At 36.7% G+C, this 27,686-nt stretch overlaps 2 protein-coding genes across 4 annotated transcripts in view; both read left to right on the top strand.

Annotated features, from left to right (window-relative positions):
• Positions 1 to 20,350, top strand: part of LOC145985764 (clavesin-2-like) — a 29,242-nt gene extending 8,892 nt beyond the window's left edge. The window contains exons 2-8 of one of the 2 annotated variants that reach the window (XM_083119838.1): positions 7,914 to 8,063; positions 8,207 to 8,298; positions 9,539 to 9,689; positions 12,163 to 12,356; positions 17,520 to 17,630; positions 18,018 to 18,162; positions 19,557 to 20,350. In XM_083119838.1, the coding sequence (XP_082975964.1) occupies positions 7,919 to 8,063; positions 8,207 to 8,298; positions 9,539 to 9,689; positions 12,163 to 12,356; positions 17,520 to 17,630; positions 18,018 to 18,162; positions 19,557 to 19,603 (885 nt within the window). In that variant the 5' untranslated portion in view covers positions 7,914 to 7,918 and the 3' untranslated portion in view covers positions 19,604 to 20,350. The remainder of the gene's footprint in view (positions 1 to 7,913; positions 8,064 to 8,206; positions 8,299 to 9,538; positions 9,690 to 12,162; positions 12,357 to 17,519; positions 17,631 to 18,017; positions 18,163 to 19,556) is intronic. The other variant, XM_083119839.1, reaches the window with a different exon arrangement.
• Positions 20,351 to 25,829: 5,479 nt separating this feature from the next.
• LOC145985763 (clavesin-1-like) overlaps positions 25,830 to 27,686 on the top strand; it is a 28,154-nt gene continuing 26,297 nt past the window's right edge. For both annotated transcript variants that reach the window (XM_083119837.1, XM_083119836.1), the window contains exon 1: positions 25,830 to 26,098. The gene's annotated coding sequence lies outside the window, so the exon portion shown is untranslated. The remainder of the gene's footprint in view (positions 26,099 to 27,686) is intronic.

The following is a 27,686-nucleotide window of genomic DNA, read 5'->3' as shown; positions in this document are numbered from 1 at the left end:
AAAAAATAAATATTCTAGCAGAGAATGAAGAAAGGTACATCAGTGTCAGCAAGCGAGTATTGATTCCGAGAACAAACGAAACTGTGGAGATGAGATTTTTAGATTCTTACAGATTTTTATCTGCGAGCTTGGACGCTCTTGCCAGCAAACTTTCGGCTGAACAATTTAGAATAACGAGAGCTAATTTTCCCAACGTAGACATAGAAATGATTAAACGTAAAGGTATTTATCCTTACGAATATGTTAGTGATAATTCTAAATTTAATGACGACACTCTTCCACCTCAAAAAGAATTTTACAGTCGACTCAGAGAGAAAGGAATCACGGACGATGAATACGAACACGCGCAACGGATGTGGGACAAATTAGGATGTAGGACACTCGGCGATTATCACGATGCCTACTTAAAACTGGACGTGACAATACTCGCGGATGTTTTTCAAGCATTCAGGAAAACGTCGGCGAATATTTACAAATTAGATCCTGCATATTTTTACGGTCTCTCGGGCTTAGCGTGGTCTGCCATGTTATTACAAACAAAAATAAAACTCGAATTGATACCGGACGTGGACATGTTATATTTTATCGAGAGGGGGATACGAGGTGGAATGGTGCAATGCGTACAGAGACATGCAAAAGCAAATAGCGTTCACATGACAGAAGAATACGATCCTAACGAACAATCGAAATACATATTTTATGTGGATGCAAATAATTTATACGGACATGCTATGATACAAAAACTTCCTTACGGCGGGTTCGAATGGGTGGATACCACTTCCATTAACATTAATAATTTCAACGACTGTGAATTTGGCTTGTTTATAGAGGTGGACCTCGAATTCCCCGACCATCTACACGATTACTTCAAAGATCTACTTCCTGCACCCGAACTAAAATGTTCGCCCGATTCAAATCAACGTAAGCTTCTGTTAACATTGGATAGGAAAGAGAGATACGCTCTCATTACAAAAATCTTCAATTCTTAATTGAGAAGGGAGTTCAAGTAATAAATGTGAGAAGAATAATGAAATTCAAACATTCCGAGTGGTTAAAACCTTACATTGAAAAAAATACGTATCATAGAACACGCGCCACGTCAGATTTAGATAAAGATTTTTTTAAACTCATGAATAATGCTGTTTACGGAAAAACAATGGAGAATGTCAGGAAGCACGTGGACGTGAGATTAGTTCCCGATTCAAATAAATGTAGGCAATGCAATTAAAAAAAAAACATAAATAACTATAACTAAAATAAAAAAAACAACTTTAACTGTCTCAAATTATCACATACACAATAAATAACTAGCAAGGACAATGAATCTCTTTGGTTTCCGAAAGCAAACAATGGAGACTGTACACCGCACGGCAGATCATGAATTTCTACCTTCCATGTTATCTAAACTCAACGGCCTGTTGATCAATCAATTTTCGGAACGCTGCTCTTCTTGCTGGAACAGTGACGATTTCGGATTCGCGACGATCGACATGACGAGGAAACCCAACGACGGAAAATACAGAAACAAAATCAACGACTTTCTAAACGTTGCAACGTTTCTCACAATTTGAGACAGTTAAAGTTGTTTTTTTTTATTTTAGTTATAGTTATTTAAGTTGTTTTTTTTAATTGCATTGCCTACAATTTTTACTAATTTCTAAACGATAGTGCCCCCAAGGCAACGTGTGGATTCCACAAGACAAAATACATCTTTTATCGTCATGCGGATCTAATGCTACTTTCCTAACTTTGTTTGTTGTGTAATCACGTGGTCTACGCTTTGTATCCTTGTCTCCAAACGTAGAATCCTCGACTGTGAATAGAGGCAATTGATGTAATCCTCGAACACAAGCTTGTTTTTCACGGTATTTTTACCAACACCTTTGGCTTTTTTGGTGATGCTGGTTTCTGTTTTCACCACATACATTTTGGAACGTAAGCCGGCGAACTCCAGAATGATTTCTCCGTTGCATTCATCCTTCATTTTACCAAGCACTTTTTTATTGCGAGAAGGGAGATCAAATCTGTTTGGTTGAGGGAAGGAAGATGTGTCGAAATGATCAATCATTTTCGGTTGTTTCAAATTGTTGTAGAGGTCAGATGTCTGTACGGAATAAATAAAACTATCCGTGTCCGTGTACAAAAGTGTTATATTTTCATTATAGAAGGGTTTCATGACATTATAATGAAATTCAAACATATGCAGTTTAGATAAATCCAAAACCGTCGCCCCCACGTAGATTGGTTTGTTGAACTTGATTATTTTTTTATCCATCACAAACAGGGCCAGGTTTTCATCATATATATTTCGTGATTTGAATGTTGGCGATGCTATCAATTTTCTACATTTATTTGAGTCGGGAACTAATCTCACGTCCACGTGCTTCCTGACATTCTCCATTGTTTTTCCGTAAACAGCATTATTCATGAGTTTAAAAAAATCTTTATCTAAATCTGACGTGGCGCGTGTTCTATGATACGTATTTTTTTCAATGTAAGGTTTTAACCACTCGGAATGTTTGAATTTCATTACTCTTCTCACATTTATTACTTGAACTCCCTTCTCAATTAAGAATTGAAGATTTTTGTAATGGAGAACGTATCTCTCTTTCCTATCCAATGTTAACAGAAGCTTACGTTGATTTGAATCGGGCGAACATTTTAGTTCGGGTGCAGAAGGTAGATCTTTGAAGTAATCGTGTAGATGGTCGGGGAATTCGAGGTCCACCTCTATAAACAAGCCAAATTCACAGTCGTTGAAATTATTAATGTTAATGGAAGTGGTATCCACCCATTCGAACCCGCCGTAAGGAAGTTTTTGTATCATAGCATGTCCGTATAAATTATTTGCATCCACATAAAATATGTATTTCGATTGTTCGTTAGGATCGTATTCTTCTGTCATGTGAACGCTATTTGCTTTTGCATGTCTCTGTACGCATTGCACCATTCCACCTCGTATCCCCCTCTCGATAAAATATAACATGTCCACGTCCGGTATCAATTCGAGTTTTATTTTTGTTTGTAATAACATGGCAGACCACGCTAAGCCCGAGAGACCGTAAAAATATGCAGGATCTAATTTGTAAATATTCACCGACGTTTTCCTGAATGCTTGAAAAACATCCGCGAGTATTGTCACGTCCAGTTTTAAGTAGGCATCGTGATAATCGCCGAGTGTCCTACATCCTAATTTGTCCCACATCCGTTGCGCGTGTTCGTATTCATCGTCCGTGATTCCTTTCTCTCTGAGTCGACTGTAAAATTCTTTTTGAGGTGGAAGAGTGTCGTCATTAAATTTAGAATTATCACTAACATATTCGTAAGGATAAATACCTTTACGTCTAACGAGTTCTATGTCTACGTTGGGAAAACTAGCTTTTGTAATTTTGAATTGTTCAGCCGAAAGTTTGCTGGCAAGAGCGTCCAAGCTCGCAGATAAAAATCTGTAAGAATCTAAAAATCTCATCTCCACAGTTTCGTTTGTTCCCGGAATCAATACTCGCTTGCTGACACTGATGTACCTTTCTTCATTCTCTGCTAGAATATTTATTTTTTGTCTGTCATATCCAAGATTCCGAATTAAGAGATGGAAGTCGTAACCGCTGCCATTATGAAGGTATATAGGGACAAAGGTAGGTTTTTGGATCTTTAGATTACACGTGTTACAGATTCCACCGATGTAGTTTCCGGTGAAGTGATTATGGTGAAATACTTTCCGGTTCTCGTCGGTGAAACGTTGATCGCACACCGGACACGTTTCAATGTTATTGTGAGATTGAAGTTCATCGCTGGATAATGGAAGCATTGGTTTCGATTCGCGTAAGAGGCTGCCAATAGTCTCAACCTCTTCAACCATCTTTTCAAAAAAATGTTTGATTACGTCTGGTCCTCGGTAAACATACGGTTCATCTATCCTATCCTGTCGCACAACAACATATCCGAAACTCGAGGCTTCGTGCAACTGATACGGTGTTGTGGAAGAAAGTTCGGGGTCTGGTTCGCAGTACGACAACGGTTTGAGAAAAGACTCAAAATCAGCAATGATGATTGCGGGATGTTCGAACAATGCCTTATGCATCCTAAATTCTTCGACCTCTTTTGATTTCGGCATCAACATGCAAGTCGGTCTGTTGTCACCGCAATAAATTTTATGTTCGGCAAGTTTATCGATAGCAATCTGACGTCCGGTGTAATTTCGATAATTGGATTGTTTTCGATCGTCGAACGTGGTTAGGCATCTCGGGCAAACTTCGATGTGGTTTGCATACTTGGTAGTTTGACTTCTGACCAAACGTGATAGAGAACGAATTAGCGTGTAGTGATGAACATCCTCGTTTGAAATTAGAAGAAGATTAATCACACGAGCATCGTCATCGTCGATATCGCTTATCCTGACGGGATGCACGAGATATTTATCTGACGTGAAGGAATATACATTAATAGCGATGCGTTTTCCTGCACGATTTTCAAACTTTGTTATATCCGACAATGTCACCGGGTATTCGATGCCAGACATTACACTTTCAAACTCGGACTCGTATTGTTTGTAATGTCCAACCCACTGTGGATTATTTTTGCAATAAACAGGATGCAGTGCAGCCAATATACACCAAAGGAAACACTTGTTATCGCTGTTCTGTATATTTAACACAGCCCTCTTGTGTTGAATGTTCGGTGGAAGAGGAACGTAGCTGGAAGCGCGAAGAGGCGAGAATTGGTTCACGTAAACAGTTAACGTGTGAGGACTTCCACACAGAGACCATCCCGACCCTTTAGCCTCGAAATCGTCTTGTTTCTTAACCAGCTCATTGGTAACTTTATAATAGAAGTTGTCTAAATTTTCGACGTCAGCAAAATAAAGAGTCTGGTTTTTTGTACCATGATAAAAAATACTCGTTGTGCCATCGACTTTTTCGTATTCAGAAAACAGAACAACGTATACTTTTATAGAGTTGTTTTCAAGTTTATCTTTTAAAATATTTAGTACAGATGTTTTCGTTTCATCCAAGAAACTAAGGATGCCACGGCCGGGTTCTGACTTAATTGAAAAATCCTGGAGTTGTTCGTTGAATGCAGATCTAATTGGTTTGCGTTCATTATATAATTTAATTTGCTTGGAAGTGGAAGCTTCCGTTTCTGAATTATCGATTTTCCTTTTCGATGCTTGTCCGGTCGATGGTTTGCAAATTTTGATGTGTTTAGTTAAATTTGCAATGCTGATCATCTTTCCGCATCGAGCACAAGGCTTAGAAGGTAACGAACGATTAATTCTCGAACCTGTTTCGCTACATCTTGCCCTGTGCTTGCTAATATTAGTTTTAGATATTAATTTTTCGCAAGTAACACATTCAGTTTTATCATTTTTACGATTGAAACTGGTTGTGGATGCCATTGCTTTCTCCAAAATCACAGAAATCAAAAAGTCTATTATATAGCGATACAATTTTCAGGTATGTTATTTTAATAGAATTTTACGGAGCGAAATAGAAAACGCACGATCACGTCAAAATTCAATCTGGTCGAAATTACTATGAAAAACCACGTGAAACACCTTTAAACTTGAAATAATAGATGGTATGTAGCTTCAAAGAAAGTTAAATACCTATTATTTTTACAAAAACGAGGAGCGCTGCGACAGGACGTCCGTACTCTTCGGCTGCTCTCACGAGACTGACTGATCTGCAGTGTATGCCGTCTATATATAATAAAAGCGCGGACCGTATTGAAAACACCTGTAATAATTAACCAATCAGAAGACGCCACGTTAGATATGACTCATCACATTACGTCATAACTTGTTGCAATATGTTGTGTAATAGTTTACTCCCTTATAGTTAATACAACAAAGGGCATTAGATATGAGTCATCACAATATTACGTAATAACTTGTTGCAAAAACATTGTGCAATAGTATACCCTTATAAGTAATACAATTAAGAGGTGCTTAATATGAGTCATCACAATATTACGTAATAACTTGTGTTGTAGGCTCCACGTCATCGCCATGTTACGCTCGCCATTGTTTTTTTTTCTTTCTAATTTTCCAAGTTCATTAATTGTTAGGTTAAGTTGTGTCACGTAAGATCGTGAGCCTCGCCATAGTAAATCGAAGGGCTCATACTTTTCTGTTAAGATCCGAACCCCACTTCCACTTTGATATCAAACGCAATAAAAAAAATGCCTAATAATGTGTCCCGCACACACATTTTTTTCCTATCAACAACGGTACACAAACAAAAAAATCCATGCTAAAAAAAAAAATATGTAGTTCTGCGAGTGTGTATTTTTTCTTCCACAATACGTTAAGGGCGGTTAGGCTTGTTTCATGGGAGTCCCATCCACAAATCCCTTTACGTCTGTTAGAATCAACTCGCAGAACAGTCGCTCTAGATGATATGGAAGTTTTTTCCACGGCAGAGAGCTTTTCGGATTATAAGAGATTTGCGAGGTGGATTAATCCGCATCCGAAAAATTAGTCCCCCAATTCCAATTGTCTGAACTGAACATCATCATCGCACTCCGTTTTTTTTTCGATGAAAAGTCAGGAAGTACTCTTCCAAGCTCTCCTATTGTTCAGTGAACATGCCCTTCACGCAGCACAGTCGATTTCAAATACCGCTACAATACCATTTTTTTTCAGCATGAGGAGAAAAACAACGTAGCAGGGGGGGCCCAAAAACATCGTAGGAGAGAGGTCCCGTTAGGTCGTAGCAGGGGGGGGGGCACACATTGTAGAAGATCGCACATGAGAGTTTTTTTAAAAAAAAAACATCGTAGCAGATTACACTGAGAGCAGGTCGTAGTAGATTACACTGAGGGGACCTTACAGTAAGAGGAGACAGACTTATAGGTAAGTCATTTCAAAAGTAGGTCAAAGGACGAGAGCAAAAATTTGCAGGAGGTAAAAAATAGCTTAAAAAAGTGATGCCAGAGCTTCTCTTCTGTCCATTTTTTCTCTCATTGTAGGTTAGTTTAGTCCGTAAAAAAAACGGACTACGCTGAGAGCAGAAGCCTATTAGCAATTCGTAGTAGATTACACTGAGGGATCTTACAGTAAGAGGAGACAGCTGCCTTATAGGAAAATATCGTAAGTCATTTCAAAAGTAGGTCAAAGGACGAGTTAGCATAAGAGCAAAGTTTGCAGGAGGTAAAAAATAGCTTAAAAAGTGATGCCAGAGCTTTTTCTGTCCACTTTTCTCTCATTGTAGGTTAGTTTAGTCCGTAAAACGTCGTAAAATAAAAAGTAGGTCAAAGGGTAGTTCCAGAACGTAGCATACTTACTACTACTCTCTAAAGTAGGTCAAAGCACGTAGAGGCTCTCGTGTAGTTTAGCACGTAATAAAAAAAATGAATAGGTTAAGTTATATCACGTAAGATCGTGATATACCTACAAGTGTGAGGTGGGAAAAAAGGGAAATTTTACTAAAACATCGCTAAACGCTAAAACATCGATAAAAAATTGTCAAAATATGTCAAAAACTGATATTCAATTGATAAAAAAAGAGGATACAAATGCATACCTACAAGTGTGAGTGGGAAAAAGGGAAATTTTACTAAAACATCGCTAAACGCTAAAACATCGACAAAAAATTGTCAAAATATGTCAAAAACTGATATTCAATTGATAAAAAAAGAGGATAAAAAAGGACTCGTACCAAGTATGAGTGGGAAAAAAGGGAAATTTTACTAAAACATCGCTAAACGCTAAAACATCGACAAAAAATTGTCAAAATATGTCAAAAACTGATATTCAATTGATAAAAAAAGAGGATAAAAAAGCACTCGTACCAAGTATTATTTTGAAACAATCAATATACACTACTTAAGTGCAATTAGTTTCTGCTACGGTTTCTTTATTAAATCCCGCGAAAGCAAAGATAAAGTGAAACCATTTTGTTCCTTTTTTATAGTGACTATGCAGAAATACGAGAGCCTCTTCTCAGATCCAAAGTACAAGTACAATCTTCCGGACGAATGGAAGAAGAAAGCACAGAAAGAGGTCAACGAAAATCCAGACACCGTTCAACAAGATATTGTCACATTCAGGGATAAAGTGAAAAGTAAGTGTTCTACTCATACACTATCGTAAATGTTGCTGTACTCGTATGAACCACAAGCAAGGAAAACATTTAACACTAAGGTTAATGAACAATTTCGACGTGTATGTTGTATTATACAGTATTTATATGACACTCTCCTACAGGTGTTCCCGGTCTGACGTCTCGCCTGGACGATTGTTTCCTTTTGTCATTTCTACGAGCTAACTGGTTCGACCAAGAGGTGGCTCTGGCATCGGTAAGCAAATACATCATTCTACAAGAAACTAAAGCAAAGTTGCGTTGTGTTTTCATTTCTAATCTAGTTATTTAAAGTCACTTTGATACGCCTTGTTTATTTTGGCCATATGTAATAGTTTATTTGTTTTCTGTTAATTTCACAGACAGCTGTTTGATATATTTGTTAGTTTCAATACTGTTGTTTGATTTAAATTTGTAATTTTTGCTATATATTTGTTACACGCAATATCGGAAGCGGAAGTCATTTCCGGTTTATAAACATTGGTAGAACTGTCTAATGTTTTATTGATTCCGTTGCCGGAACAACAGCTGTGACAACAGTGCGTGAAAAGGAAAAAGTAAGTTGAGTTGCGGGAGATGATGTTAAGTTTGTGAAAAACACTGTTATAAAGGAAAATCCGCAGCTTAATTGAAAGGTGATTGTGTTTGTGAATATTGTTGTTATTTTGCAGTTAATGTTTAAAGGTAAAATGTGTTATTAAATTTGTAAATGACAAGAAGCTATTTCTTTTTCAAATCGTTACGTCCTGAGAATGATCAGTGTAGCATAGCATTAAGGAGAGTCTCATAACTCCGCCGCACAAGGAGATTGGGTAGCTACCGTGACGTAGTGATCGAGTGGCGAACAACAGAAAGGAACGTCACAACTTTTATACCTTTTGGGCAACTGCGGTGACCAGAATGAATGTTACTGGACAAAACCCCAAGATTTAAACATAGAACTCCTCTCGAATACATAAAGTCTGACCATGTGCAAGTACAATTTATTATAGTACTATAGTTAATTTATTTAACATGCTAGAGAATTGTTTGTGGTTGAAGAAACAGTAACAATCCATCGTAATTATTCACTCTTTTCGGAGTTACTCTCAGATCTTCTCAATCGATCACGTAGGCTACTTCGTTGCAATAATTCGATCATAAAGAAAAAATAAGCCATATTAAAAACTCTAAATGATAAAAATAATATCGCCCAATATCATGGAACATATTTCACATAATCAAATGTTTTAGGTAAATCCATATTTATTTTTAAATTAATAACAATCATAATAAATCGAGAGTGTATAAGGGGTAAAAGTAATCGTGGTTCAAGAATATTGTGAACTCCATTGCTCGTATTCTAATTTGCCCAATGATATTTTGTGCATATTTCAATTCAAAGATTTTCATACGTTCACATGTTTCATGGAGGTCAAACGAGACTCGAAATTGATCACTTTTTATTTTATTTCCAGTTACAAAAATTCTATGAGTATAAGCGGGCATATCCGGAGTACTTCGAGCCAACATCGATATCTGAAAGTGAGGAATTCAGCGACAGAGAAATATATAAAGTTCTGGCAGAAAAAGACTCTAAGGGTAGAACAATTGCCATCATTCGACTAGGTACGTGTTTTATGGTCGCCCTAATCCTAGATACAAATTTTCTTCTTCATGTATTCACAATACAAAATATTTAACAGAAAAGGTAATATGTGAAGATTAACAATCGTTAATTCCTATAATTGGTGGCGCATACCTAGGTCGGAGTCTAAAGAGGCTGTCTTCGTCGCGACCATCAACGCAAGTACGCATGCGCTAACTGGACGATTCCAGTGGCAAAATAGGGGTGGCAGCTACAAGTGGAATGTAGACAAGGAAGCAGGTTCTGAAAAAAAAAAGTCTGCTGCTGAAACAACATTGATGTTTCACGTATAACATCATCGGCAAAATGCATTAAGAGTTGTAAAAGCAATCACAGCACAACAAGCAAGGGATAATATACAAAACATGTTGTGCATGCTTCCACCGATTTCTCCAACCTCGTTTAAGTTTGTCCTCTCGGATTGTGTAGTCTTCCACGATCAGAAAGTATTTAAAGAAAGTATGGTATTTAATGTAACGCATTGCTTTCAACCTTCTTCGAGAAATATGTATTGCATACTGTATATAGTTACAGAAAAAATATAAGCTAAAGCACACATGTATAAAAAAGTGTAAAAAATGTTAATTTAAAATGGTGTCAGTAACAAATCACGAGTAAATCAGATGTCATCTAGCTTTACTCACATTCTTCATGTATCCAATCTTTGATTTACAATACCAAATGCAAGTTTATTTTCAAAAAGTTTCAGAGCAGATTAAACACATATTCCTTCCAACACCGAAGAATCCTATACATTTTCCTGTCACCTCTGATTGAGACTCACTGAGTTGTACAGAAAAACACCTTGCCGATTTGCCATTACCTTTCACTTGAATCGTTTTTCACAAAGATGCTTGATAATAGTTTGGGATTCATATGGTATTTCTCCTCGTTGGATGTGATGGTCTCGTCTTGTTGTAGGCATCTGGCAAGGGCGAAGGGTGATATCACTGTGTTTTTTTTAAGTATGGTATATGATATGCAACTATGTTCTTGCTTCTGGAGAGAGTTTTCATGCAATGCAGTTCCACTTACCAAAATGTCCGTACCTTATCTGTGTGGAGTAATCTTGTCAACCCAACATATAATATACAGAGGTTTCAAGTTAAAAAGTAATGCATGTAGTTCCTTAGTAGAAGGGAACATGACAGGTGTAGTGACGTGGTCCAACGTTGTGGGAATTTCGGAAATCGCCTTTTGTGCGATGCTTCAAGCCGTCTGAGGTACCACCTCTCCCTTATTTCTGGATAATTATAAAGCTCAATTCTTAGTGAATGGAATAAGAGTTACATAACGTAATTATGTAGCAAATTACTTCGTGAGTATGTTCTCATTTTGCTTTCCTACTCGAAATATTAAGAACAATGTGGTGTTGTATTCAGCTGCTTCAACTTTTAAGCAGCATTGTAGTGGCAACTTACGTATCACACGCTATTCCTTACTGTGTACAATGGTATCTGGTGGTTGCAGGTTGGCTGTAAGCAATTCCTTTGCCTCCAGAATATGTGGAAGTTGGTGGACAAGCACTGGCACTGTTGCCAACTACGGTCTAAAACTCTACATGTGCTTTTTTCGTCCCTTTCAAAGCAGTATTTCTTTTTTAAATCCAAAGTGCAGTAATGAAATTTACCCAAGAATCAATGATGATATCCACAAGCACACAATGTTGTTATGAGGAAATAAGAATTACGACATATATTTTTCCCAAAAGAGTTCGAAAGTCCCCGCACTGAATGCTTAAAATTTATTGAACTTGTCAACGTAATGAATACATACATTTGTTAGCTATATCTTAAAATATACAAAAAAAAATATTTGTAAACTAAATGCGAGTAATACTGAAATCTCTGGAGTCAACAACACGCTGACAAGACGGAAACCACTTTCTGCGTGTTGAAATCCACAACAAGATTATTGAAACTAAATTTGAAACTATCATACACTGTACTTATATCTGGTGCCGGATCATCGGGAAATAGACTTCTCTACTTCTCCAAACATCTTTGATATAACTTAAACTCAAAATATGCTTCCAACAAAGCGATTCGCTATGCGGGCGTAAAAGTCATTCTTGGCAAACTGTGATTCTACGTCTCACACCAAGAACTGCAACAGCGGCACTGCTCTAAACATAACATAAACTCGTTCTTCAAGATCATACCTATCCCTACGGACAGTCTTGCCAATTCATCCAGATGAATGCCTTAGTAGTGTTTCAAAAGTGAGTGCGGGGACTTTTCGAACGCACTGTACTACAGAAAGCAAGGTAAGGAAAAGGAATTATGAAAGGAAAATGATTAGAGCAATGCCTCACGATGGATTCGAATCTACTATACCCGAAGATCACGCCACATATGATTATTAACACATGCCCTTTAAAATGATTAGTATATAATACTCTAATGCTTGTTATTTATTCCTCTATGTTGATGATAAACCGGATTTCTATTTCAGGCAATTACGATTTTTCGAAGCTGACGGTGGAGCAAATGTGGAGAAGCATATTCACCTCCCTGGACGCTCTATTGCTTGACCAAACCTTTCAAGTTGGAGGATTAGTAGTTATAATGGACTGCAGGAACGTGAAGCTAGTACACTTGAAGCAAATGACGTACACATTCGTCAAGGTATTCTGCCACGTGGTGTTGGTAAGTTGTATTGGTGTGCTGGATACTTTACGTTTCCTGCCTCTCATGGCTGACCGTGGCAATGAGAATATTTATTTGATAAAATAGATGAGTGAACACAGAGAAACCGTCCGCGCCTAAACCAGGAATGTAATCTAGGACCTCTATCTTCGTAGCACGCAACGTCAGTCACTTAGCCTGTCAAAATCGTGGCGGGAGTGATATCCCTGGATACTTGCAGGTGCATACGATCATGTCACAGCATTTCATTACATACATAAAAGGTGTTCTCTCTTTACCTTAGTCTATTGTACATAAACTAAGCGTGAAAATGAAGAATGTACAGGAAAGATTTTTTATGTTTTTATAAATTAACTTCTGCTATTTACATACTGCATTAGCAATGAGAATAGTTACATACAATATCCCTACTACGTTCAGATGACAGACGCAATCAGAGGAAAAAAAGCAAAGTTCATAGAAGATTGTATACCTGGTATACACAATAGACATTTGGCTGCCACACATATATTGTCAAACTGTAGTAGCTGACAATACTAGAAATCAGAAATATTCATTAGGAAGAATTCAAAAAAAACTATTTTTGATAATATGATAAATAATAAGTTTACATATATTCAATGATGACTTTTGATTTACTGTAGAATTGATGACTGTTTCATACATAACTTCTACCTGTAGTACATATCCATAACATTGTAAATTATACACTGTATGTTAGTATAATCTTAGCTAATCTGTAGTATATATTATTATTGTCTTTTATACCTGCTTTGATCTTAAGTCTTGAATAATGTTAACGTATCATTGTAAAGCATAAGCCTGTATCAAGTCTTTGAAACGTGCTCAGCATAAAATAAAATAAAATAATAAGATTTACTGAAGCTGCGGGGGAGTCATTAATACGTAACGTTTCTGGTATCATGTTCATCCCTACACCGCAGCTAGTCACTCTGCGAACTACAGTCCTGCAAATACAAACTGTCATGATGCAATCCCTTGATACCTGGCGGCTGTCTGTGATGATAAAAAAAAATCGTAAGTGATACTATTCGTTCTCCAAGAAAATGAACCGACACTCTGATGAGCTTGCTCTGTGGTAAACTCGTGGAGAATTATTCGAGGTCCCCTGGAGTGACCCTTCACCTTCAACGCTACAGATTTAATTCGCTGTCTCTAGAGAATTCAGTCCAATTTTTTAATAGTGGCGTAGGAGAAAACGAAGAGCAAGTTTCTCCTCAAGCATTCTGGTCTCGACTGACAAACCTGCGGGTGTTGGGCCTCTCCACATGGTTGCCTATCTGAAATCTAGAACTCGGATTTTTAATTTCTAAAAAGTGTGCTCTTAGTCTCCTAAAATGGGCTCCAAAAATCCTAAAATTGGTTCTAAACATTTTAAATAAAGGTAAAAAAAATCATGAACTAGATTCCAAAAACATAATGGTTCAAAATTCGTGAAAATACTGATTAGGTATGTATGTACAATTGTTAAAAACAAAATTTCAAAAGTACCGTAATAAATTTTTGCTTTGTTTAGTGCTTTTAAAAATTCCATGCACTTGGAGGGAGGGCAATCGAGGGAGAGTATGTTTCAAACACATTAGAAATTGTTTTTTTTGGTTACCAAACAGAGCACATACGGTGTGATATAAAAACCCTGTAGATCTTAAAAATTACATAAAGACCTAAAAAAAAGGTTTGATTTAATTAACTAACTAACTCTCTAGCTTTCTTAAACCCGAAGGTTTCTGGCTGCAGCAATACAGGCCTTCCATCTGTCCCTATCTTGAGCAAGATCTATATACTATTTTCCATCCCTACAGATTTACTTTAGGTCCATCTCAACGTTGTCCCTCCCATCTTCGTCTTGGCGATCCTACAGGTATCTTACCATCAGGTTTCCCAACAAGAATCCTGTAAACTCCTCTTTCCTCTCATATTCGTGCCACATGGCCTGACCACCTACGTCTTCTTGATTTAATTATTCTAATAATATCTGGATATGAATACAAATTATGTACTTCTAAATTATGTAACCTTCTCCACTCACCTGTCTCCTCATCCCTTTTAGGTCCAAAGATTTTCCTAAGGATCTTATTTTCAAACACTCTCAATTTATGTTCCTCTTTCAATGTAAGGGACCAAGTTTCACATCCCTATAATACTACAGGCAAAATTACTGTTTTGTATATTTTAACTTTTAGTTCCTTAGCTATTAAACGAGAAGACAAAAGTTTATGAAGAGAGAAGTAACATGCATTTCCTGAATTAAGCCTACTTTTTATTTCCTCTTTAATATAATTTTCATTTGTTAATATTACTCCTAAGTATTTGAATTTGGAAACTAGTTCAAACGAGTTGTTATCAATAATTAAATTTTGATTATTACCTAACACTTGGTTTCGGCCTGTAAGCTTATATTTAGTTTTCTCTTTTTTAACTTCCAAACCTATCTCTTTAGCAGTTTTGAAAAATATTTTAGCATTATTCTTAATTGTATTTATATCATCCCCTAATAAGTCTACATCATCTGCATATGCTAACAACAGAGTCACACCGTTTAATTCTAGTCCTTTGTTAGTTTCTTTTACCTTCCTAACAGCATATTCTAAGGCAAAATTAAAGAGCAATGGAGATAATGCATCTCCTTGTTTTAACCCATCATGAATTGTAAATTTGTCAGACACATTAATACCCACACGAATATTAATTTCTGTTTCACTGGTGCATACTTTTATCATACTAACAAGCTTCTTAGGTATTCCAAACTCTACTAATATATTATATAATTTATCTCTTTTGACCAAATCATATGCTTTTTTGAAATCGATGAATAGCTGATGGACATTTTGATTATATTCCCACTTTTTTTCAAGTGTCTGTCTAATGTGAAAAATTTGATCTGTAGTTGAACTGTTACGTTTAAATCCACATTGATAATCACCTATAATTTCATTAGCATATGAGTTAGTCCTGTTAAAAGAACGTTAAATAATATTTTATATGTTCTTGAGAGTAGAGATATTCCACGGTAATTATTACAGTTCCTTTTATCATTTTTTTAAACACAGGAACAATTATGGATTCTTTCCACTATTGAGGGATTTCTTCTTTATTCCATATTAAACAAATTAATTTATGAATTTGACATATTAATGAATTTCCACCATATTTAATTAACTCAGCTGGTATTAAATCAACGTCAGGTGCTTTGTTATTCTTTAGCCTTTTAATAGAATCTTTAACTTCAATCAAGTTAGGTTCTGGAACTAAAGGTTCTGCTGTGTGTACTTCATTGACTTCTGATTTATCTCCTACATGAACATTTAAAAGGTCATTAAAGTAGTTCTTCCATCTATTTAGAATATATCTTCGGTCAGCTAAGAAATCGCCGTCTTTATCTTTTATCAAGTTTACTTTAGGTTGCCACCCCTTTCTAAATTCAATTTACACCTTTATAAAAATCTCTGATATTCTTGTTATTGCTGTTTGTTTCAATTTCGTTAATTTTGCTTTTCAAGTAATCTTTTTTTTACTTCTAAACGTGCGGTTATCTTCTCGCTTTATTCTATTATAATTGCTTAGATTTGTATCATCAGAGTTATTTAACCACCCAAATCTAGCCTGATTTCTTATTTCTATTAGATCATTATCAAACCATGGCTTACTTTTTATTGGTTTATGGTATCCTATACTTTCTTTTGCTGCTGATTCTATTGCATTATGTATGTGCTCCCAATTCTTATTTACGTCTGTTTCATTTATATTTTCATCATAATTTAAATGCTGCAAAACATCAAATCTATTTGACAGTTTAATTTGGTAATCTTTCTTAATTCTTTCATCAGCAAATTTTCCTGTATTAAATTTTATAACTTATAGATTTTGTTGCTTATGATTTATCACTGAGAGTCTTTCTCTTAATTTAGCAATTACTAAATAATGGTCACTTGCACAGTCAGCACCTCTATGTGTACGAACGTCAATTATACTAGTATGCCTTCTCAATGAGAATATGATCTATCTGATTATGTTACTTAATTCATGAAGACTTTCTTTATCAATCGTGGGTTTAAATGTCTCTTCTTTGCCAATCTGTGCATTGCAGTCACCCAACAGAATTTTCATATCACATACTGAGAAAATTTATCAAAGACCTGTTTTAACTCAGCATAAAAATCATCTTTAGTATTATCATCTTTATCTTCCGTTAATGTTTATTAAAATAATTTTACACCACCTAACCTGTAAAACTGCATATGATATCCTATCATTAATAAATTCTACTGTTTTAAGAGTCGAGATAATTCTATTATATATGAAAAAACCTGTTCCAAAATTATGATTTTCAGTACCACCATAGGAAAAAGTATAATTTTAGTTTTACAATTCCCTTCTCCTGGCCACCTTACTTCCTGGACAGCTACTACATCTAATTTATAATTAACTATCTCATTAACTGTACACTGAAATGCCCCAGGCCAGTAAAGGCTCAGAACATTCCAGGTGCCAAATTTAATATCCTTATTCCTAATGTAGATCTTATCCTTAGTCCAGGGACCTCCCAAGGTAGTCCCCGCCCGGAGATCCGAATGGGGGACTATTTTACCTCCGGAATATTTTACCTTGGGAACATCCATGGACTCATATTGCTGTTTCTTGACATGTCTTTTTACAGTGTAGAGTTGTCAGCTCTACGCCTAACCCCCAATATGAATGGAGGACCGCACATGTCGTTGGTCAGCGGATCCATCGGATCTAGCTGGGAGGATCACATTGTAGTCCGCCAACCATACCCCACTTCTGCTGACTGTGGGACTCAAAGGTTTGATTTAGGTGCATAAACCTAAAATAGGTTCTAACAAGCAAAATAGGTTATTTTAGACACTAAAAATTTTCATTAGTTGTTGCATTTTTTAATGAAATGCTGATGATAAGGAATAAAATAGTTTTAAAACCTAAATTCCGAGGTCTACTGTTAACAAAGATGGGTGATTTTGATTTGTAGGTCCATCAGCTTTTGTCCCGCAAAACGGTACCACCTTGTGATTCACCCTAGTATCTTACCTTTGGAAAGGACGTTGTATAAATCACGCGTACCAAATCTTTAAATATCTGCTCATGTTCGAAGCTTCAACTAATATTGAACATTAATTCTTGCAGCAGGGTTATCCAGTTCACTTCAAAGCCCTTCACTCATTGTACACGCCTTTCTACTTCCACATTGCACACAAGCTAGTGAGTCCATTCCTGTCTAAGGAAATGCTAAGCAAGGTGAGTGTAACGTAAAGTGTGTTATGGAAAACTGATTATAGCATGAGATAAATAAAGCCAAAAATAAACCTAATGCCTTTGAGGCAAGAAACAGACATTTTCTCATTTAAAACGAGCCGGCAGTTGTGATTTTTGTGTCTTGCAGATGTTCTTACGCGAGTTCTCTATCTGTAAGTTAATGAAGTCTTGAAATCACACTAGAGATACTAATTCATTTCCATGGATTCGAACCCAGAACCTCTGGATTTACAACATTTATAAGCACATACAACACGGTAATAATTACAGTTGTATGGGCGTAATTATGGCTCGTTTACAGTAGTGTTAGTAAATATTAGTTCTTTGCATTTTAAGTGTCTATTCCAAAATATATTTATTTGTTTACAGCTCACCATTCATGCATCAGAACTGACCCACTATGATGCCTACATTAACCCTCTTGTGCTGCCCACTGATTATGGAGGCACTCAACCAGGGTTTGACAACGAAAGCTTTTTGAACAGGATGTTAGATATGGAGGAAGTTATAAAAGGTAGGTTTCACCACTATTTTGTATGTAGTCTATGTAGTATGTGTACCAAAGGTAATTTTTATGCTTTGCTTTCCATACAGCAGTACGGATAAAACCACAAAATGTATGTTTCCCCCCACTACCTGTTATGTAGTCAGTAGGATGAATCTGCCTCGGTCTCGTGTTGCAGCAGTCTCTTGTTTTCGGTCTCTTTTAGACAAAAAGTCTTGAAAGATATGGTCATGTTCTCTTCTCGATTTGTGTATGGTGGTCTTACGATATAATTATAATGTTTGTAGAAAAACTGAGAAAATCCAGAAGCTTATCCATTTACTGGCGATTAAGGGGACGTGGGAGTGGGAGTCCCCTCCTCCCACACACTTTTGACGCCGCACAATGGCCCATTAATGCCAAGCCATGTCAACCAAAGAATTAAACTTCCCTTGCCCCATCCTCCCCAATTGGCACCCAATCGCCGCTAACTAACCAACATCTAGTCTTCTTAAACCCGAAGGTTTATGGCTGCAGCAACACAAGCCTTCCATCTGTCCCTATCCTAGGCGAGATCAATCCAATCTTTTCCATCCTTACCGACTTCCTTTAGGTCCATCTCAACTTTTACCCCCCCTCCATCTTCGCCTTGGCCTTCCTGCAGGTCTCTTACCATCAGGTTTCGCAACAATAATATTGTAAACCCTTCTTTCCTCTCCCATTCGTGCCACATGCCCTGCCCTCCTATGTCCTCTTGATTTAATGTTTGTAATAATATCTGGACATGAATACAAATAATGCAATTCTAAATTTTGTAATCTTCTCCACTCACTGTCTCCTCATCCCTTTTAGGTCCATATGTTTTCCTAAGGATTTTAGTTTCAAATACTCTTCTCTTAATTTATGTTCTTCTTTTAATATAAGGGACGAAGTTTTACATCCAATCGCCACTATTATATGCAATTAATCCGACAGATGGTAGAAATCCTGATTAGAATTTGCTCGTGGATACACTAGGTTATTTCAAATTCTAAAACAATTTTGACAGATTTCTCAGTACTCACTACAAGCAAGTAAGACTTGTTACGTAACTGAATTCATTCGACCCCAAATCACCCTTTTGACATTTAATCGTTTAGATACAAAATATCCTTGCCCCTCCGTTCCCCATACGTTTTCTGGTGGTTTTCTGTAGTAAGATCCCACACCACCCTCGAAGATGAAACCATATACGAAAAAATTATCGTGGATGGACGAATGTGGATATCGAGGCAATCGTCCCTTTTATGGCATCTAATTTCAACATGAAACCTTCATTTAAAGTAAGTCAAGAAAAGATATAGTAGGTATAGTAAGTGTGACATGGAGAGTATCGTTATAATCTGCCACTGGAGGTCACCGAAGTGTTCTTTTCTGTCTTTCAGAACATGCCACAAAATATGGCTACCTGACCCCTATGGATTTGCCTTGATGAAAAAACTCCAAGATCCTTTGAGGTACTTCTACTAACATGGACAAATTAACATGGCATGATATAGCAATGTGAAAAGTTGAGATGTGTAACCGACAAGGGAAATATCATTATCTCTTCTGATGTGTGCTACATCGAAAGGTGCTTTCTTCATTGTTAGCTAATGGTTTACAATCTTATGCAATAGTAATATATTGTTTATTAACGGTAGAAATTAAATACTGAAGAGCGTGCGGAATTCTCTTTTACAACTGACATATTTGGACTTTTCAAATAAGAGAGAGACAGAATGGTTCACTGCTTGTTATTCTCCACAAAATACACAAAATATGATAAAGTGTGTACGCTGAGACTAACAAAATAGATTCACTGTTTAACTTCTTTTCAAATTTAGTTGCATTGTCGCATTTCACATATTGGTATAGGCCTGACTGTAATTTGATCATCGCAATGTTTCGAATTAGTGTATAGCAAAGAGACCATGTGGAGAATTGAGAATATGTTTGCTTGTAACAATAGGAAGTCAGTGTAGACGAAATAGTAAACTGGTTCCTTTCTTGAAAGAAGAATGCATAATCTAACGTGTCACTAGCGCACAATTAATTTACTCAAAGTAGGCATCAGTAAAAATCCACTGAGAGAATTCAAGTCCTGTTTTGATAAATCATTAGAATAAAAAAAAGATTTAAAATATCATTTAATATGACAATGTTATTTTTGATTAAGAATAAAGCTTGTTTCATTGTTGTTGCTCTTTATTTACTTTCATTGATAGAAATATACACAATATATAAAACTTTCACTTGTAAATATTAATAAAGTGGTCAGGTACGTGTGAAACATCAACGGTTGTTGAGTCTGTTTCAGAATAAATAATGGTAAAAAGATAAGGTAAAGTGTTCGAAATCCGTTCTCTGCCCTAAATTCGTCCCCCTCGTTAACTTCCATGGAAAGTGCTGCCATTTTTCGAGAGCGGCAGGAAAATCTTCAGAACCAGTCGGATGCCTACTGGCAGTGACTCTTTGCTTTATTCTGTTCATTCAGGCTTTAATTTTTCAAAAATAGTTTGTGTGAAAGCTTGCTACAGTGTGAAATCAACTTGAAACTGTTATATTGACACCTTGTGGTAACTTTATCACCATTTAGCGTTTGAAAATTATAGATTGGTATTTGAATATTGCGTTCCAGTTGTCACAACCATATAGCTGTAGTGGCTTGGTCAGGAGCAGTCGCTATTGTTATTATAACTGGGAGTCCTAAATCTGTCCCCTTTGAGATTGCCAAATTTAAGAATGACATCAAGGGTGGCGCCAAGGGGTGCGATGGGGCACGTGCCCCCCCCCCCCCCTCGCATCGGGAAAGTTGTGCCTGACAATGGAGGGAATGATGACAACCAGAATGCTCCAGCTCCACCTCAAGTGGTTAAGTCCAAGAGACATCCAGGAAGTTTCAGTAATCCAGCTTTCCACATCTTCTAGAGCCAGGACCTCATTCTTGGTAACAGGAAGTCCACATAAGATATCTCTAAAAGCCTATATGGAAAAGAAACAAATGACGGAGAGCGTCAGAAGAAACAGTCCCAATCAAAGGCCAAAAAACCTTCTCATCATTGAAGATAAAGATCAGCTTAGAACATCATCGATAGAACCTCCCAAAGAGAAAACAAAGAAATATGACTCAAGTTCAAGCGACTCTGAGGATGAAACACTGGTGTCCACCGATGACGAGGATAGTTCAAGCGATGAAGATGCGTCATGTCCTATTTGTGGAAAACGTTTTTTCCAAGACAGGCTAGGAGAGAAATGGGTAAAGTGTTCGAAATGCTTCCAGTGGTGCCACGAGATGTGTTCATCTTCAACAAAAGTTCAAAACTTTGTTTGCGATTTTTGTCTGGATGGGTAATAAGATGTAATTTAAGTCTTAAAAATGTACAAACATGTTTTCATCTCAATAAATTTATTATAAGAGATTTTATCACTGTTTTAATCAAATTTCCCATAAAAATGAATGAGTAGATAATAACTGGAAAGGGGGACGGAATTAGGACACCTTAAACAAATTTTCAGAATTGAAGATTTGGCTTAGTGAGACGGTATTTGGGCACTTTACCTTAAAGCATCATTCCATGAAAACCCATAGGGGTGTATGGCGGTAAGATCCAACGCATTCTCGATCTCGCCCATACTGTTCGACCACGGAAGATGTGCCTAGCACGAATGGACGAATTCAAACATGAAAGTGGGAGTTGGTGGAAACATGTGCGAAATTACGCTGAGGATTTAATATCATTATTTCGCTTTTATGCTTTCGGTTGTCTATCATCTCTCACTTTTGACCACGGCGACTTTACTGTGTTTGAAACTTTAACGTTCTGTCAATTGCAGATGTTTTTGACTGAACCTGTTTCCCGGCGTGCTTCCCACTTGCAGCAGTCTTCCCCATTTTGATACAGGACACGTCGAGTTAACGCCTGTGCGCTTGAACAGAGGGTCGTGGCTAATGCAGCCGGACTGTAGTGGAGGTGATTGTGACGAGCACCAAACACCGGACGCCTTTGCCGCTCACCTTACCCTCGCTGAAATACCCATTCATGAGGAGTGATTTTCGAATTCCAGAGGCGCTTTATTTAGAGACACTTTCGAAATTTTTTTACGTGAAATCACCAATTTGAAAATTTTCTACGTGAAATCACCAACTCCGGAATCAAATCCGGTTCTCCCTCCAGCCAGACACCCTACCCACAGTTTACATCATGTTAATATATTTAAAGAGTATTCAAATAACTACCGATATATATATATATATATATATATATATATATATATATATATATATATATATATATATATATATAATGGATAAAAGCAAGGAGGGCCAAGAGGGCAGTCTTGCGGTTCCGTCTATTTCTCCTCACACCGATGATGCTATGAAATTAGCGAAAATTTTGAATTTTTCTACTGTCCGGTGAGTGTTTCCTTTTACCTTCTTTGATTTATATATATATATATATATATATATATATATATATATATATATATATATATAAATAGAGATTTTGGGAAATGTTACATCTACACGTAGGTGAATGTACACAACAATGTCTGGATAGTTTTAAAAAATTGTAGATATGGTGGATTGTGTGGGAAATTAATCATATCATGAGTGCGACACGACGGCTCGTAATTAATAATTCACAATTATCTTAGCGCTGAAAACCAACAAGAAAGTCCAGAATAAAGTCTGATACTGAAATCTCTCTGCTACTGTGCCACTGAGAAGGCTACTATTCAATTCGTTAGAAAAGAATCTATTTTCGTTACAGTTCACTTGATTTAGGGGGCATATTAGCAAGATAATCTGGACCAAATTCTTAATTCCATTCGAAATAAAGGACCTACACGATACGTACACTTATCCAACAAGGTCACAAGTTCCGTAGAATTTTTTGTAGACATTCTATAAATCCAAGATAGGTACTGGCGACTTTCAGTTATGCACAGGGATTTATAAAACTTGCCAGTGATGTAGTTAGTATGAAAATAATTTAAGTTAAAGCACAAGAGCTTTCACAGTCGAAAACAAGGACGAAATTCATTCCCCATGAAACGTAGACGGTACATTTGAAAGCCTTCAATTTTCATCATTAGTCACAGTACATCCACCGCCATAACTGTGGTTGTGCTTCACTATCAGCATGAAAAGAGCACACCAATCTGCATCCGTTAAGAGACACAACACTATTTACAATACAGCACCAACTGAAGGCATCATATGTAATGAAACAAACTTCAAAGACATAGGAAATAGCAATTGGGAAAAGTAACTACGAATGCCTACATATTTTGTGGACTACGACAACTTTGTACCGAATTAAACACACTTACGTAATCCCTCCATTGGCGCCAACTAGAAAGATGTGAACTCACCTGTAAAAAAAAAAGAAAATACACAATTAGGTTTTGCCAAGAAATGAGACTTGCTACATTCTAAAAAATATTCTGTAATTATAGGCACCACTAAATTATCCAATCACTCTAAATCATCCTCTGGGAAATTCATCATGTTGCATGACATTCTTTGTGCGAAAAATAACTTAATTTAAAATATAATACCTTTCGTCAGACCAGTTGTAACGAAGATATCATTTTTTCCATGATCTTTTTTCTGTTCCACGTCAGTTATGGGCTTCCCCGATGGCGTAGTCGTAACGCCGTTGCCTTGTAATGAGGAGTCTCAGGTTCGAAGCCACATAGTGGATCGGAATTACTGTAAACTGTAGGTTCAGTTTTGATTAACTGAAATATGCATAAAGTTATTTCAACACCCACTGTTTGAATAATAATAAAAACAATACTTTCAATGATGAAAGAACTCTCTCACCTGGTCGATAGCCGGAGAGAATCTTTTCATCATTCGTCGCCACGAAAGCTTCAAGATTTACTTCAAATATCTTCAATGTTTGTAGGACTTGGTTTTACTTCTGGCTATACGTTTTATTTATTTACTGTTTTTATATCTAGTTCATCATAATTCGTGTTACGACGAAGAATATTCATTAACCTGCGACCAAAAGAAAGAAGAAATTTGTATCTTTAAAATGCCGCCAGTTTCAGAAACATTGGACAGCTGGTTAGTGTGATGCGGCTATTTACATTTTTTCAAGTTAATTTCAATATACAAGTGTAGTATTTTATAAATCAATTCAGTAACAATAGTTCTGAATCTCATAAAATAGGTAAGAGACCAATGCACAACGATAAATGCTGCTTAGACAATTATATGAACGGAACCAAACAACTCATCTTAATGGATGGGCCTTTGTCTAGTCGACAACGGAGTTAGCAAGACGATACCCAGTGCAACTGTACAGGAAACTCAACCCATTTCGGAATTCTAGAAGATTCTCGATCGGTACAGTATCTTCGATGGATTCATATGGACGATATCGGAAATTTGATATCGCGATATATCGTCAAGAAAATATCGTCACAGACGATACGATACGATATTTCTTCAGTATCGATATAGACGATATATAACGCCAAATATCGTGACGATATATCGTCTGAACGATATATCGCCCACCACTACTAGTAACCCACTCTCAAAGCCGTAGGTTCCTTGTGTGCCTTGCTGAAGAGGCAGCAGGTAGCATTTACCGTATGAGAGAGATAAGTAGAGACTTAGTGATAGAGGAACACACAATTTAAAGAGACCATCGTTCAGAGATCATTATAAATCTGCGTACGGCAATAATAATAAGGTTTCAATAAACCTTGGATAATGATACTTTTGAGATCACGTGTTGAGAAGGTTCAGTGTATGCGAGTCTCAAAAACTCTACGACGTGAGAAAGCGTGGTAACCCTTAGAGAGCTTTCATACAGAAGCGACACGGAGGTTCGCCCCTTTAGTCTGTATAAGCAAACATTCACCACGCATGCCCTACTAACAGACCAAGGCGATACGATGCACGGTATTGAGGAAACGGCTCAGTCCGACACGTGCAACTTGTCGTGTCACTTCTGTTCGACACACTGGCGTACGCAGGATTTTCTTTCGGGAAGGGCTGAAATTCTAAAGGTGAGTAAGTAGTACACAGCTGCTTTCTAGGGGAACAGTATACATAATAAGATATTTCGCATATTTAGTAGAACTTACTACTCTTAAAAACGCCAATCCGATGTCATTTTAAAGGGAGTTTGCATTTACCACTCTGGTTTTTCTCGAGTTTTTAACTGATTTTCTTTAATAATGTTGATTTTCTAAAATTTCGGAGAGGACTGCAGCCCCATAGCCCCCCCCCCCACCCAAACCTCTGCGTACGCCAGTGGTTCGACAAGTTGCTTTTATTTCTGAAGGTTGATTTCCGAGAGACACATGCCGTTTGCCGCCTGCGCTTCTGTCTGAAAGCTCCCTAATACTTGCAAACTGCACATCTTTATATCTAGAGGAGAGTGAAAATTGAAAGAACCTGGCCAAAAGGTCAACATGTAATGTAAAACGCACATGAATCCACCAAATTAGAATGCAGAGGGTCCAAGGATTGCTTACTGATATGCTTAGAACAAACTTGCCATTTTATGTCGAAAACCAAGTTTTTTCTGACCTCTAAACACACTTTGTATCTCTCTTGATCTAGAGGTCAGTGCAAAATTTCATTATACCCCTCCCCTCCTTCCTCTCCCTTTTTACCACCATTCACAAACATAGAATCGATACTAGTGAATACTTTAGTGTCGAGTGTGCTGTTAAAGAGAAAAGGCCCACTAACAAATAGGCAGTATCAGCAACAGGAAGACTTCACGTCTCGCAACGGATCATCGACTGACGTGGATGTGACTGAAGTGTGTACTGGTGCACCACGAAAGGAAATATCTCTGACGGACATCTAAGTGGTGGTTGTCTATTCATGAGTAGTTTCTATTTATGTGAGATTGCATCATTGCAGTGACTATTTTCCTGCGGAAACTACAAGAAGTACCAAGTCACTCAGGTATTTACTAAGAAAAGCAGAACTTTGACATATTGTACAGTCGGAACAAATTGCCATTGTTAAAATCTTCTAATGCATTTTCGAAACACAAGCCAGAGAATGGTAACGATGCAATATTATGTTTCAGGTTAGGGTGTATGTTGCAACAATTTCAGCAATAATGGCAACTGGCCAAACAATATGGTAGAGTGTAAAAACACTTATGTTCAATTTCGGTAGTGGTTAGTGGTCCAAATATGCCCCAATATATTTAACCTCTTCCATAACTCTTTAGAATTTAATTACGTATTCTGTAGACTAAGCATATTAGCTTAGCATTCCAAACTTCTTGTGTACTACAAGGGTTACGCAACCTTTCATACGCATCGAATGCTAAATCGGTTGCTTCCGAGGATTTCATTACCGCCCTTTTATATTTCCTATGTTGCATATCCAGAAGTGGAATAAACTTTAACATATCCGTGTTATCTAAGGGGGCGGGGGATTTGTAACCCTCCCTCTCTTCACGGGTGCAATTTTATTATAAAATTATAGTATCAAAGAATTCAAAAATCTAATCTTTTTATCTACAGATGAAAAATCTAGTATTTCACGAAAGAATGCAACAAGCATGTCTTCTTTGCTAGATACACTTCATTCATTTTTTTAAAAAAATCTCTGTCATTATTAGGGATAGGATTTTCATGACTTAGCATATTTGTTTTTGTAAGGATGATGTGTTATATATATATATATATATATATATATATATATATATATATATATATATATATCACACACATATTCATATTGTGAAGAAACTAATTAAATTACGGTGCTTTTTAATGTCATATTTACGCATATTTGGCCATATCTACGTGATAGAGCATATTTTGATAGATCATAGTCAGCATATTTTAGCTTTTTTCAATAAATAGACAGTTATTTTCGAAGGCCGTGAAAAATATAATTCATTAATTTTAAAACAGTGAAGCCGATTAAATTAGAGTCAGAGAACTGATGTCACAAGACGAAATTTCAGGTAAGCTCTCGTATATCAAAGTAAATTTTGAATTTCTTCCTGCTGCTGTAGCTGCTTTCGAACATTTAGAAGTACCACTAGTGGACCAGATGGAAGTTGTGAATAAAACTGAATAACTTACATGGTGCTTGTGGTGAAGTGAGACAACGAGTATCAACGAAAATTAGGAAAGTTTTGGAAAAAATAACGGATATCATACATTGCAAAAATTTTATTGGGAGAAAAAAATTCTCTCGATACTACGGAACTTGAGCCAGAGATGCAACCACGATTTTTTGTCTGGGAGGGGCAAGTACCAGGAGGATAAACGTGCCAATAATAATAATAATAGTAATAATAATAATAATATGAATAATAATAATAATAATGGCATTATTATTATTATTATTATTATTATTATTATTATTGGCATTATCTGGTATTTTTCCAACACGTTCAATTTTACGTTAGCTAGTAATGGAAGACAAGCACACAAACTGTATTTTTGAACTACAAAATGACGAATAGAATTCCCTTTGGACATATGACACATGTAGAACATATGTTTTACACATGGAGCAACGTGAC

This window comes from Lepisma saccharinum, chromosome 3 (genome assembly GCF_977018435.1).
Source record: "Lepisma saccharinum chromosome 3, izLepSacc3.1, whole genome shotgun sequence".
Taxonomy (NCBI): domain Eukaryota; kingdom Metazoa; phylum Arthropoda; class Insecta; order Zygentoma; family Lepismatidae; genus Lepisma; species Lepisma saccharinum.
This window is presented reverse-complemented; position numbering and strand designations above follow the sequence as displayed.